Below are 12,671 nucleotides of genomic sequence, written 5' to 3'. Positions count from 1 at the left end.
AATTTTGATGAAAGGCAATAATAACATTTATGAAAATATAAACTAAATACATTTGACAAATTAATAATATAGGTTATACATGAATTTACAAAATTATAAATTATATATTAATTTAATGATTAGCTTAATAGCAAAAACAATGAAAAGCCAAAAGCTCTAATTAACAACAATTGCGGGTGTACGATTTAAATTTTTGTGAATATATCGCTTAATGTTTTTTAAGTTTATTTGTAATTAGTTTTTGCTTTGTTATGGACAAACGTCGATATTATATTCCCTTTCTCTTTCTTTTCACTTCATATAAATATATACAATACATTTAAAATTTGAACGCTCTAAGATAATTAACTTGATTTTGTTGTTGTTCTGTTAGTTGGTCTCGAATTTCTTCACTAAGTTTTTTTTTTTCTTTTTTTTTTTTTTTTTTAATAACAATCACACAAGGTCTTCTTGCTGGTTTAGTCAATCAATACCTGGAAAGTAACCGAACCCATGCGATCGCGAAAGCTACCGCTATAAATTATATTATTAGCCCATGCCCGACATTCCACATCCAGCATGGAGCCTATTGGCGGAGACTTAATTTGCACAGCAACAATGGGGCTCAAGTAGCCGGGCTGATTGAGGTAGGGATAGTAATAGATGGGGAAGCCTTGGCTGGGATAATAGGCGATATTCTGGAAATTCTCCTTATCCTTGCCAAGGTGTCCGTTGCATGAGACCCAGATTTGTTGACGCTGTAAAGATTGATCAATTCAGTTTATCAGTTTTTCAACACTTGTCAATCAGTCAATAATTTCATTCTCTGCCCGTCAATAATTCATTCAGTCGCTTAGTCATTTTAGTCAGTACAAGCACACGAGTATACTTATTTATGGATAGAGCATTACCTCCTCAGCAGCCGTATTGTTGATGACATTTACAAGATTGGAGGGCATCTCGTTGATGGGGCTTTCGTAGACTTCTGGCATCCATCCAAAAATCTTGTTCAGCTTCAGAAAGATGCAAGGTTCGGCCGTCTTATAGCCATAACTATTCGCCGATGAGCACGGCCCAAAGCTCTCAATATTCACGACGCAAACGTCGTTCGGATTGTGGGTTTGCTTGAAATCGCAATGTTTCATCTGACGGCCCTCAGTGTGATTATAATCTATATAGAAGAGCAACATATACATATTGATATACATAGCCAAAAGTGAATCTTTCACTCACCCTTTAAGAAATCATCTATCAATTCAATCCAATAATCGCTCTCGGCCGGCTTCTTTACATTGAATCTAATCACAGAGCCACGCTCGGTCTGCTCGCTCAGTGGTCGAAAGCCCAGGCCGGGATTGGTGCCAATGAGAGATTGGTCCAGCTGCCATTTGGGCTTGTGATTGTCCACAGTGGACAACATAACCTGCATGCATATGGTAAACAATATGGTGAGGACGATATAGAATATCATATAGAACACGAAAAGTTGACCTGGAAACGTAAAAAATATACGAAATTAATTAGAGCCTTAAAATTAAATATATTTTAAATTATCGATTGATCGAATATAATTGCTAAAAATACAAAATTGATCGATAACAATTTGACTGCATAATCGATCAATATTAAAAATAGCTTAAAATGCAAGTTGCAACACTTTGTTGTCATTGTTAATGCTGTTGTTGTTTATAAATTCTGTATACGAGGGCGTTACGTTCCTGCTGTGGCAACGTTGAAAACCGGATAGAAACCGCAGCAAATGCAGTAATTACAATAAAAACAACAAACAGAAAGGAAGAAGAACAACAAATAGAACCACTACTGACCACTAAGCGTATACATAGGTACATATACACATAGATGTATGTATATGTATGTGTTAGTATATAGGTCTTTGTATATATGTAGGTATTATTCGATTGTGTTTACGATTATTTCAATGTCAATAGCATTGACGACTCGCCAGCTAGTATCCAGTTTTTGCTCGTTTTCTACAATCGCATTGAATGGATGCCCAACCCGTACGCGTAGCCCCAATACCATCCGCTTTCCCAACCCCACCGTTTTCCAACTGCATAAATAACGCAACGTCGGCAACAACCTAAAGAGCGAGGCTCGCGTTTCGAATTCCCAAAACACACAAATTAATCGTATGAATGAATATTGAATACAATGTCGAGTACAGCAGGCAACAAAAACTGAAAACGGGAAGAAAAACAAAAAACGCTCAGTAAAAAATCGAAAAACATCTATCAATAAGTAATCAATGTCAGCAAACGACTTTCAATATTGGATAGCTAAGTTGATTTGTGTTGAGTTGGGGCCGGCTCTGGCCTGGTCGGATTCATTAAATTTGTATACATGGGGATCTAAAAGGGTATAAAGGGTATTCTCATAGACCATGTTCGACGAACATCTTATATACATAGTGTGTATTAGCAATTAATAAACTTGATCAATAAATATGTACAGAAAGGTCTCTGTACGATCTTAAGCTTTGGTGTCACCTATCTATATATTGGAATATCCATACTTATCAATTAGGTTCGACTCGTTGAGGAATTGGTAGATATACATATAAACAAATATTTGATTTCAGTCTTTAATTACTTTGTTATAATATATGCATAAATCGACTTTATTACTTGGACTTTTTAAAGTATTATTATTAAACTGACTTAATAAACATTTTGGATAGAATGCTGTTGGATTTATAAATTTGATATTCAATCATTTTTCCCTTATCATGTATTTCATGTAGATACACAGAGATCCGTTCACGTTAGATTTGTTTCAATATGAATACCTGGAATCGATACTTATCGTTTTTCCTCATTTATAAAATTCATATATAGTGCCTAAGCCTTCTAGCCTTATGCTACCTCATTAAACTTATTGACAGCGCATATTCCCAAAAGTTGAGGTATCTGTCCGTCAATCAGTCTTCGCCTTTTGCTGTTACCAAGCAGCCCCAAAATGAAAAAAAAATACATGAATTGCTTTCAAGTACAAGGAAATAAGTTTGGCAATGACCACACGGGGTTGGCAGTTGGCCCAGACGCCTGTGCCGCTGGTCTATGACGCCAGTCAGCTATTCCGGCTTTCTGTCTGACTTTCTATCTCGCTCTCTCTCTCTCTCTCTCGTCTGTCTGTTCGTCCAGAGCGTGGCGACTAGGTCGCCTGCAGCGCGTGCGTTACCAATATCAAGGCGTGTGTACCGCGATTAGAAGCCAGCCAACATTCTTATGTCTTCAGCAATGTTCAATTACATGCATACACACCAACACACACGTATATATCTACACACTATATGCTATAAATACTTGTCCCTAGTCTAAGAGCGTAATCGATAAATTTACTTCGAGCAACTTGCATATGACTCGAACAATTACTTAGTTCAATATGATGGATAGCCAAACAATATGTATATATGTATATACATCATATATGTAATATACTAAATGTCATCGGTATCTTTATCTGGCCTTGATTTGGATCATTCGGGTGTGCAGATAGTTCAAGCTCCCTTGGCGGTCAAAGCACATCAAAATGTTTATCATGTTTGTTGTAGTTTTTCACAATTTACTTTTTCCCCATTTGTCGCTGACATTTACATAAAACTGTCTTCAAATTGGTTGGCCCAAAGGAAATTACTGTACGCTCAATTAGCTAGCTCGGCCATTGTCCCCCATGTGGAGTTTGAGCTGGTTCAAAAGGTTACGAATTGGCTGAACTATAAAGAAGCTAATTGGGATTCGATAAAGTTTGAATAATTAGGTTTAGTTTAGCTATATATAGTACAACTAGTAGTAGGTATAGAAGCTAGCTATACAGTATACTATATAATGATATCGTGCAGATATATCATAGAATGCTTCAAATCTTTACTTGGCATATTGCTAATGTATTGAACTGAGTTTCGTAGGGTCAAGTAAGGGTCAAGTTGTAAAAAGTCTTATGTCATTATTTCTCATAGTCCGCATGTAGACCTCAATTGGACTTAGGGTAGCTGAACTCTTTGGCGATCGTAATAATAATTTCACGACTTTTGGCATTTTCTTGTTGCTTCTAGCTGATCTATTTTCGTACTTGACAGAGTGGCAGGGAGAGAGGCGGAGAGGAAGGGGATGGGAATGAGAGCATGTGCGAGAGCAAGAGATGGATGTGTCGAATGAAATATATTTCAAGGCAAGCTGCCAAATGAGTGGCATTATAGAAACGGGCCAAAAAGCTATTCTATATGCGATATTTGACGCATACGAATGTAAATTGAAAAGCAGAGCAAACATAATTATTATTACGAACGAAAAAGCTGAAAGAAAACAGACATTGGCTGCTCTCGCCTTGAGAAGAATCTATATTATATATAAGTTATATGGCAAACATAAGAGCAAATCAATTTTGAATAGAATAGGAAGTGATTTGGAAATGCTGCATAAAACCAAATTTCAAATTATTTTCCTATTAAGATTTTATAGCTAGGGAATATATCGTATATATAAAATATTTGTAGACATTTTAGATCTTTATAGCTATACCAAAGTGTAAATGATTATAGTTATGTATATATCATAGATATCTATTTACTGGATCTCTAAGTATATAAAAGTGACGGAGAGAGCTCGAGCTGCCAGCTAGTCGATTTAGTCAGTTAACTATTATATATAAAATATACAAATGGAATTCATTTAAAATCCTTACTTATATAACATAAATACTCAAAATACATTAAATCTACTGATACCCACATATTTACACTTTATTTATAGATTTTTTTATTTATCGAATTTACTCTAAAAATCAATATGCGTTTCTCTTGGATAAACGGAAAAAGCAATTAAAATTTGTTTATATTTTTTTTTCATCTGGTCAAACAAAAGGCGATTTCAACCATTTGAATTCTGTTTGCAATGGCCCAAGGTATATTAAAAGTGCGTGTAGCATATGTAAGGCTTGACCACCTCCCTCTCTCTCTCTCTCTCTCTCTCTGCCACCACCTCTTCCTAAAGAGGAACTTTACATAAAGAAGTCCAGTAAGTACAGTTCGGTTCATAATAGTAAACACGATTCATCTGGAAACTTGTTTATGGCTCGAATGCAATGGCCAACTTGAACAAAGGAACTCGGTGTAGGGGTAGGTGTGGGGGTTGGGGTAGGGGAGGGCACGGGACACACAGCTTTGAATAGGGATTGTGCAATCAGACGACAAGTTTTAATAATAACACTCAAGCTGCGCTGGTCTCTGGCCAAGCGGTAAACAAACTTAAAGAGCCCGTGACCTATATAGAACAGTTGAGCACCTCCACCGCCCTAAGCGCCCCATACACCCCTATGGCGCGGCACGCCCTCTACTACGACACGTTTGCATGTCCAGTTGCTCGACATCGGAGCGCCTCAACGAAGGCCAAATAGTGTTAATAATTCAGCTGACCGCTGAACGCACATATGGCTCAAAAGGCTAGGCACAGTGGAGACTCGTGAAAGCGTACCGGGCTAAAAATGTAAAATATTTTCTTTTTTATTATTCTGTATAGGTAACTGTACTTTGCAAAATGATCTGAGAATGTTGTTCCTCACCTAAAGTGTTTACTGTATCTGTTTAACATTGTTGGCGTTGTACTTTTATGTTACCTTTGACTAAATGTGCGATTTCGCACCATTTGTTGTGGAACTCCCAGTTGGTTAGACCCATCCACTAGATAAATGAGGGAATGGTGTTTACTAAATGATACTTGCTAAATATAAACATACATCACTTTTTTATGTACATATACATATATGCTCACACTTGATTCGAGTTAGATTTGAATCATGCAGAACGGTTGGAGCAAAACATTTAATGAGCTTTACTAACTTTTATGGACGTAGACAAATTTGAGGGATATAATCAACAAATTATTAAATATATATAAAGAAAATGTTACAGTATGCCTTTGAGATTCTAGGGAAAATCCATTCTAGGGTCGTATAGCACTAGAGTTTTATCGAAGTGCTACGCTCGTATCTTGAATATCAATTAGTGTTATGCTCTATTTAAAAAAGCTTCTCAAAGTCTCACCAACCTGAACCAATCTCGACGCAACAAAACCAGTTTATAATTGTATTACATTTAGCACTTGCTTATTAAATCGGCTAAGCTTCGTCTGAACAGAAACTGGCCTCAGACCCAGAATTTGCTTTCATTTGCATGTGTAGAGGTGAGCGTTGAGTGTTGCCTCTCAGTTGACCCCACACTCAAAGGCGTCTTACTTGAATCTACTTGATTTATTTGCCTCGGGCACGATGACTCTCCAATTGAGGGGAACAAAAGAACTACGACATGGGGAGGGGACCAGAAGGTGTATAGAATAGCGAAGACAAGCAACAGTTGTTCCCGCTCACTTCCATTGCGCCCAACTCCTGTGCGTATGTCATCATTATACTCATTAGAGCAGTTACCTCCGACTCTCTCTCTCACACACACACTCTCTGTCCCTTTCATGATAGACAAACATTTATGTGCCGATTTAATCGAGGTTTGGGGCAGCAATGTTCTTAGGTCCACCCTCAAGGCGTTCCAAATAGTGCGCGTCACATTGGCGCCTATTTTGTTATGGTCTCCACACTCGCAAATCCCCCGACCCAAACACCAGCTCCACTCCTCTCCCCCCACCAGCTCGTACGCCCGGCCTGGCCAAATCCTTCGTGTGTTTAGCCAAGGCACACCCTTTGCCCATGCGTCATCAGCGTCTGTTTTCATTTCTAGGTACTAGCAGGACGTCCCTCCTCTCCACCTCTCTCTCTCTTTCTCTCCATGTCCCGCTCCCTGTCTGTAGAGGGGCGTATATGTATGCCTATGGCATACTTAAGCGAATTAATTTCACATATTATCCCTGTTGGCGACTTTCCGGTTGATTGGCTAAACGTTTGCCAATCTATTTAACTAAGCCCCGAAACAATTGGCCAAGTTTTGGGCCAGTTCTTGTTGCTTTTGTTTTTGAATTAATTAAAGTTTGGTTTAGCATATTTAGGATCTACGAAAAGCTAATAAAAACTTGAACAGTTTTAATAGTTCATTAAAGAAGTCTTTGAATTTTAATTTGTTTTTTTATTTGAAGCATATGTGATATTAGACTTTTTTTTAGCTCAGAATAAAAACAAGTTATATTTTAGAAATTGGCTAGCAAACTTTGAAAAAAAAAAAAACTATATCTATATTGGGTTTTCATATAAATTATGAATAAATTATTTTAATATATATAAAATATAGCCAGCACTATATAAGCTATTATCTTAAGTCTATAATAAAAAAAAGTGTTGAAAAAGTAACGCTTTGAACACATTGGCGAACTTTCCTGTGCGTTAATTGGACAGGAAACAATCAAAGCGATAAATCGAGTGTTAACTGGGTCGGGAAAACAACCAAAAAGCCACACACCCATATACGCACAGAGAGTGTGTATGGTGCATGCAATTTGTATGAGCGTGTGTGTGTGTGTGTGTGTGTGTGTGTGTTGCATCTCACTAAATAAGCTGTCGAATGAGGGGCTGCGAGGGTGGTTGCTGGGGCTTAAAATCAAATTAAGGGGAGCGAAGGGCAATGGAATGACCCTCGAGACCGCGATGCAGCAATTAGCCGATAAAACTGGTTTTGGCCAGAACTTGAATTGACATACAGGTGTTGCCAACTGTTCTTCATGCTGTTGCTTCTACTATTGTTGTTGTTGTTGTTGTATTTGTATTTGTCGCCGTTGCAAATGCAATAAAATTAAAACGAAACCAGCACTAAAAGAAGAGGAAGAACCCAAAAAAAATGCAGCATAAACAAACTTTAAAACAAATTGAAAAAAAAAAAAAATAAATAAATAAATAAAAATGTTTTTTTTTTTTTATTTTTAAGTTTTAGATATGTTTGTTTTTGCTGCACTATTCATTTATAAAGACAATTCTTATAGCAAGACAACCAAATACCTATTATACTTATTTCAATACATATTTATATTTTAAATATATTTTATATTTAAATTTCTGCCTAAAACTAAATATACAATAAAATCTATATACCCCATATACGTCATCATGGCAAAGTAAGCTAAAATAAATGCTGCATTTGTAATGAAAGCATTTCCAGCAATTTTAAAAAGCCGATGAACCGGTTTGATATCATCTATCACAAGGTTTATAAAAAAAAAAAAAAAATTAAACCAAAAACAAAATCAAAATGTAGCATTTGTTAATTTGTTTTGATTTTTGTTTTTTTTTTTTTTTTGTCTGCGCTTTCAGGTTTTTTTACAGCGAGTTTTTGTTCTAATCATGACATAGATATTACTGAATAGTTAGATAGGTTCCATGTGTTCTATAGATTAGAATTTAGTCTTTCTTCTTTGCACTAATTACATCCGTTTGTTACGCAACGCAAATTCAATGAAAAGAGGGAGGTTTTTAATTTAATTTAGGCTATTTATATGTCTACTATACTTCCGAATGTCCTACAATCCAGGCTGCAGTGCTTTGGATTTTGAAAGTCAATTATTTAATAGGCTCGACTGGAAATAGATTTAATGATAGACAAAATTGAAAGACACGAAGAGTGAGTAGCATGAGTTGACAATGTGCAAGTAAAGCTATATGACGCTATACCAGAGACAGGTGTGTCTTTGCCAAAGGGTTTTTCGATAAGGGCTGGGCTTAGCATTTGGCCGGACAAAGTATTCAGTACGCATTATTATTCACTTTTGTAATATTAAATTGATTGATCATTAAATTAGTTTATAAATTAAATAAATTAATTATAACAAAGCATATTTATTACTAATATCAGTTAAGAACTTGTCAGGTAATAATAGTATTGCGAGTATTACGAACTATATTCATAAATAAATAAATAATTTCCATATACGATTAGAGGCTAAATTCATGAATAAATAATTGCACGACGACAATAATTCATTTGAACACATAATAAATGATATTTATTAATATATGTATATACATGTATATAATATATAACATATAGATTTATATATTTTAAAAAAATTTCTCTATATTTTTATTCACATTTCCATTTTTATATAGCATTTTTTATATATACATATATAGCTGATTTTCGTTTGGATAAAATTTTTGGTGTAAAAATTCACAAAATAAAGTGAACTCTCTATATAGTTGATATAGGTAGAGAGTGATATATTTGTATAGTTTATCATATGTATATGCTAAGAGAAAAAAGACACAGAGAGAGTGAGAAACCTTGAATTTGTTTGCAGAACTTTGTACAATAACAAAATGTGATGCCTTATTCAAGTACAGCATTAAATAGATAATGAGGCGCCGATTCTTACGCACTCAATATCATATTTGTTCTCTCTCTCTCTCTTTTTTTTTTGTTCTCTATTTCTCTATAGTCAAATACGTACGTTCGTGTTTTTGCTGGCATTACAGTTTTTATCTTTTTCATTTTTTTTTTTCTTTTGGACGAAAAGTCAAAATTTTTGTTTTTCTTTCGTGAGCACAAATGGCACATAATAATTATACATACATGTATATATAAATATATATAAATACATATGTATAGGTATATAGAGATGTAGAGCATTGGAAATTTAAATATTTATAAGTATTTTTAATATGTATAATGTATATACATATGTACGTCACTAATAATACTAATGAATTCATATAGAATTTGTATTTTATTATAGTTTTTGAGCTTTGAGGCAATGAAATAAGAAAAAAAAGGAGAGTGAAGTTAAATTGAAAATAAATTACCATACACAGTGCTTTATTTTTCTCCAATATATTTTTAAAATTTAGTTTATCAAATATGAATCATTTTCTTAAGCAATTAAAAATATTTTTGTATGAGTAATAATTGCTTAAAAAGCAAATGGAATTTTACGTGATTTTGATTTTTAACATAAGTGTTAAAATTGAAATCTTTTATGAACAAAATTGCTGCCTTGAATTATGTTTCATCACTTCAAGAAACTATTTATATAAAATTACAATTTTTATATTATTCACGCCGCTAGAAATTATTGAATAGCTACATAAGAAAAACCGCAAATCAAGAAAGCTTGCGTATGTATGCAGAAATGTATGTATATACATATATGTATGTATGTACATACGTATACGTCTACATCTATAATATATTATGCATGTTAATTAATTTGCTTGTCACATACAATATATGTATATGTATGTATGTATATACCATATAAATTTTATCTAGTTTCGAGTTTTATCTGCTCGTAAGAGTTCTACATGTGGCAATGACATCGAAAGCTTGTTTTGCATTTCATCGCTCAAATAACTACAAACAGTGAGAGACAGACAGAGAGATAGAGCGAGGGGAGAGTGGGGAGAGAGAGAGAGTAAGTAGTAGCAGCTGATAAGCGAGTTTTATATTTTATTTGCACTCATTTTCGAATGACCGAATTGCATGTACACACACTTACGCACAGTTACAAACATGTAAATGTACATGTGTGTGTACAGCATATGTAAATATATGTAAGTATTTTACTCATTTGATTCTTTCGCCTTTTCTTCTTTGTGACTTGGCACTCGATTAACGTTGGGCCAATCTACGTAATCCCATAATAAAGTCTGAGAGAGCGAACTGACAAGCGAGTGGGTTAAGGCTAGGCTCTCTATGCATCTGATGAAGAGAGTTCTCGGCAAGCAGAGCGATTGTACTCTATCCTTCGGCCGAACTCTACGCAAAGCTTTGCTTTCAGAATCAGTCGAGTGTGCGTGATTAGAGAGGGTGCTGCACTTGATTTCAGCTTCGAGTATATCATATGTATTTTATTTTTGGTCAGCAAATTTTTGGGTATAATTTATTGATTCACTTACCCCAACTTTTGCTGGTGCGACCGAAAATAGTGCCATTGCTTGGATCATAGATCATCTCCGAGATGGTTTTCTTCTTAGCCGGTTGCGGAAATTGATTTTCGTATATTTCATTTTTACCGTTGTTCTTCGACATTGTTTGGCGCTCTTTTCCTTATTTTACTTTTCGTGTGTTTTTGTTTTACGAATTCGAATAGTTATTACAAGTCGTGAGTGTACGCTGTGAATTTTATTTATAAATGTATATGTATGTATAAATATGTATTTATTCACGTATTTTGATTGCGATTGCTATTTGTTGCTCACGTGGATGGTGAACGGGGTACGTAAGAATTTGAATACAAATATTTTTGCCGTAATGCCTAAGCACTCAATTTGAGTACTTATATACGTATGCTTTCTGATTATTCGCTTCAGGAATCAGCACGTAATGAATGTTTATTTTTTTAATTTTGCTTATTTTTTGTTGTTTTATTGTTATTCCAATATTTGGCGTAACGAGAATTCAATGTAATGCTAACGCACGCACACAGACACACACACACACAAATAAAACACAGCTAACTGTTTGCCACTCGATTCTCGTTGCGTGCTGCGTGTTGCGCTCTCGGCGAAAGATCACCAACTGAACCACAAAATGTGGTGGCCAAACCGACAGCGACAGCGACAGCAGCGTCGACAGCTCGGTCTTCAGTTACTGCGCTGCTCAACACGCACACTTGCAGCGCTCGCCTCTCAGTCAACACACATACAAGTGCAGCGAAAGCTACACGTATACGACACGAGCATTCGAGTATTCGCGTACAGACAGCTGTTGAACGCTTTTGCCAGCAACAAGAAAAAAGCAAACAAAACAAAAAGCGGCCAAACAGAAAGCTTCTTCACATTGGGCGGGCAGTGGGGTGGGTTGCCTTGCAGGCGTCATCCGAAATTTGTGTTCTGATGGCTTTCAGTAGTACAGTGAACGCCTCTCGCAACCTATCTCTCTCTCTCTCTTTCTTGTATATGCGAAATGACTGTCTGCAGACAGTGGCCAGACAGCTGGGTGGCAGGGTGAATTACAGGAGCGCTGCAGCGGGTAAATGAACACATAATACGTCTGATTTAAATATATATATATGATTAAAATATTAAATATATATTAGTAATTTAATAATATAATATTAACTAATATATAATATATAATATTAACTAATAAATGTGATTATAATGAAAAGTGTTTCGTTATATAGTGAATTACCACAATAACTTCACTTGAATTTTATAAGCAACTTCTGCGTTTAACAATCAAAGTTTTCACTTTGTCACATACAATTGCCGCTGATTTAGTTTATAATATTATTAATTTTATAAGCATTTCCTTCCTCAGTATAGTCTGGCTGTACCTTCATTGTTTTAGCTACGCCCCTGTTTCTTTCTAATGCCTAACTGTTGCTTTTCGAATACAAGTGTATTAAAGCACGCAGCGCGCTGTGGCGATGCACATAAATTAAGCTCTCCTCTCTTTTTGCACTCTCCCATTTTTCAATAGTCACTAACACATGAACAAGTGTGGAGAGTACATTGCCTTTTCGTATGCTCAGCTAGGCGCTCCACACTCTCCGCATAGCTTGATTTCTATCTTTGTTTTAGTTCCTCTGTTTGTATAGGTGTGTGCGTGTTTTTTTTTCTTTCCTCTTTTCTGGGAGCGCCAACATTATGTTTTGTTGTGTTTTTATGGCAAAACACATTTTTGGGAGCATTTTCGTTTACCGTAAACATGTGTTCGTGTGTGTGTACGTGTGTAAGCTTTTGTGTTTGCTTTATTATGCTTCGCTGTACCTAAAGAACAAAACATAAATGCGAAAATGAAAAGC

The 12,671-nt window shown here is 35.5% G+C and overlaps 1 protein-coding gene across 2 annotated transcripts; it reads right to left on the bottom strand.

Moving 5' to 3' along the window:
• Nucleotides 1-397: 397 nt before the first annotated feature.
• On the bottom strand, nt 398-11,465 carry nrv1 (nervana 1). 2 transcript variants are annotated; one of them, XM_089258119.1, is made up of 5 exons: nt 11,199-11,465; nt 10,819-11,035; nt 1,213-1,470; nt 891-1,150; nt 398-737 (listed from the first exon to the last, which is right to left on the bottom strand). In XM_089258119.1, the coding sequence occupies exons 2-5, from the start codon at nt 10,949-10,951 to the stop codon at nt 459-461; spliced, it is 930 nt and encodes a 309-aa protein (XP_089114245.1). In that variant the 5' UTR covers nt 10,952-11,035; nt 11,199-11,465; the 3' UTR covers nt 398-458. The 2 variants fall into 2 exon arrangements, with proteins under 2 accessions (XP_089114245.1, XP_030241925.1); XM_030386065.2 differs by having other exon boundaries at nt 11,207-11,465.
• Nucleotides 11,466-12,671: the final 1,206 nt, after the last annotated feature.

The sequence above is a fragment of the Drosophila navojoa genome, chromosome 3, assembly GCF_054131105.1.
Source record: "Drosophila navojoa isolate 15081-1374.11 chromosome 3, UAZ_NAV_1.0, whole genome shotgun sequence".
Classification (NCBI taxonomy): Eukaryota; Metazoa; Arthropoda; class Insecta; order Diptera; family Drosophilidae; genus Drosophila; species Drosophila navojoa.
This window is presented reverse-complemented; position numbering and strand designations above follow the sequence as displayed.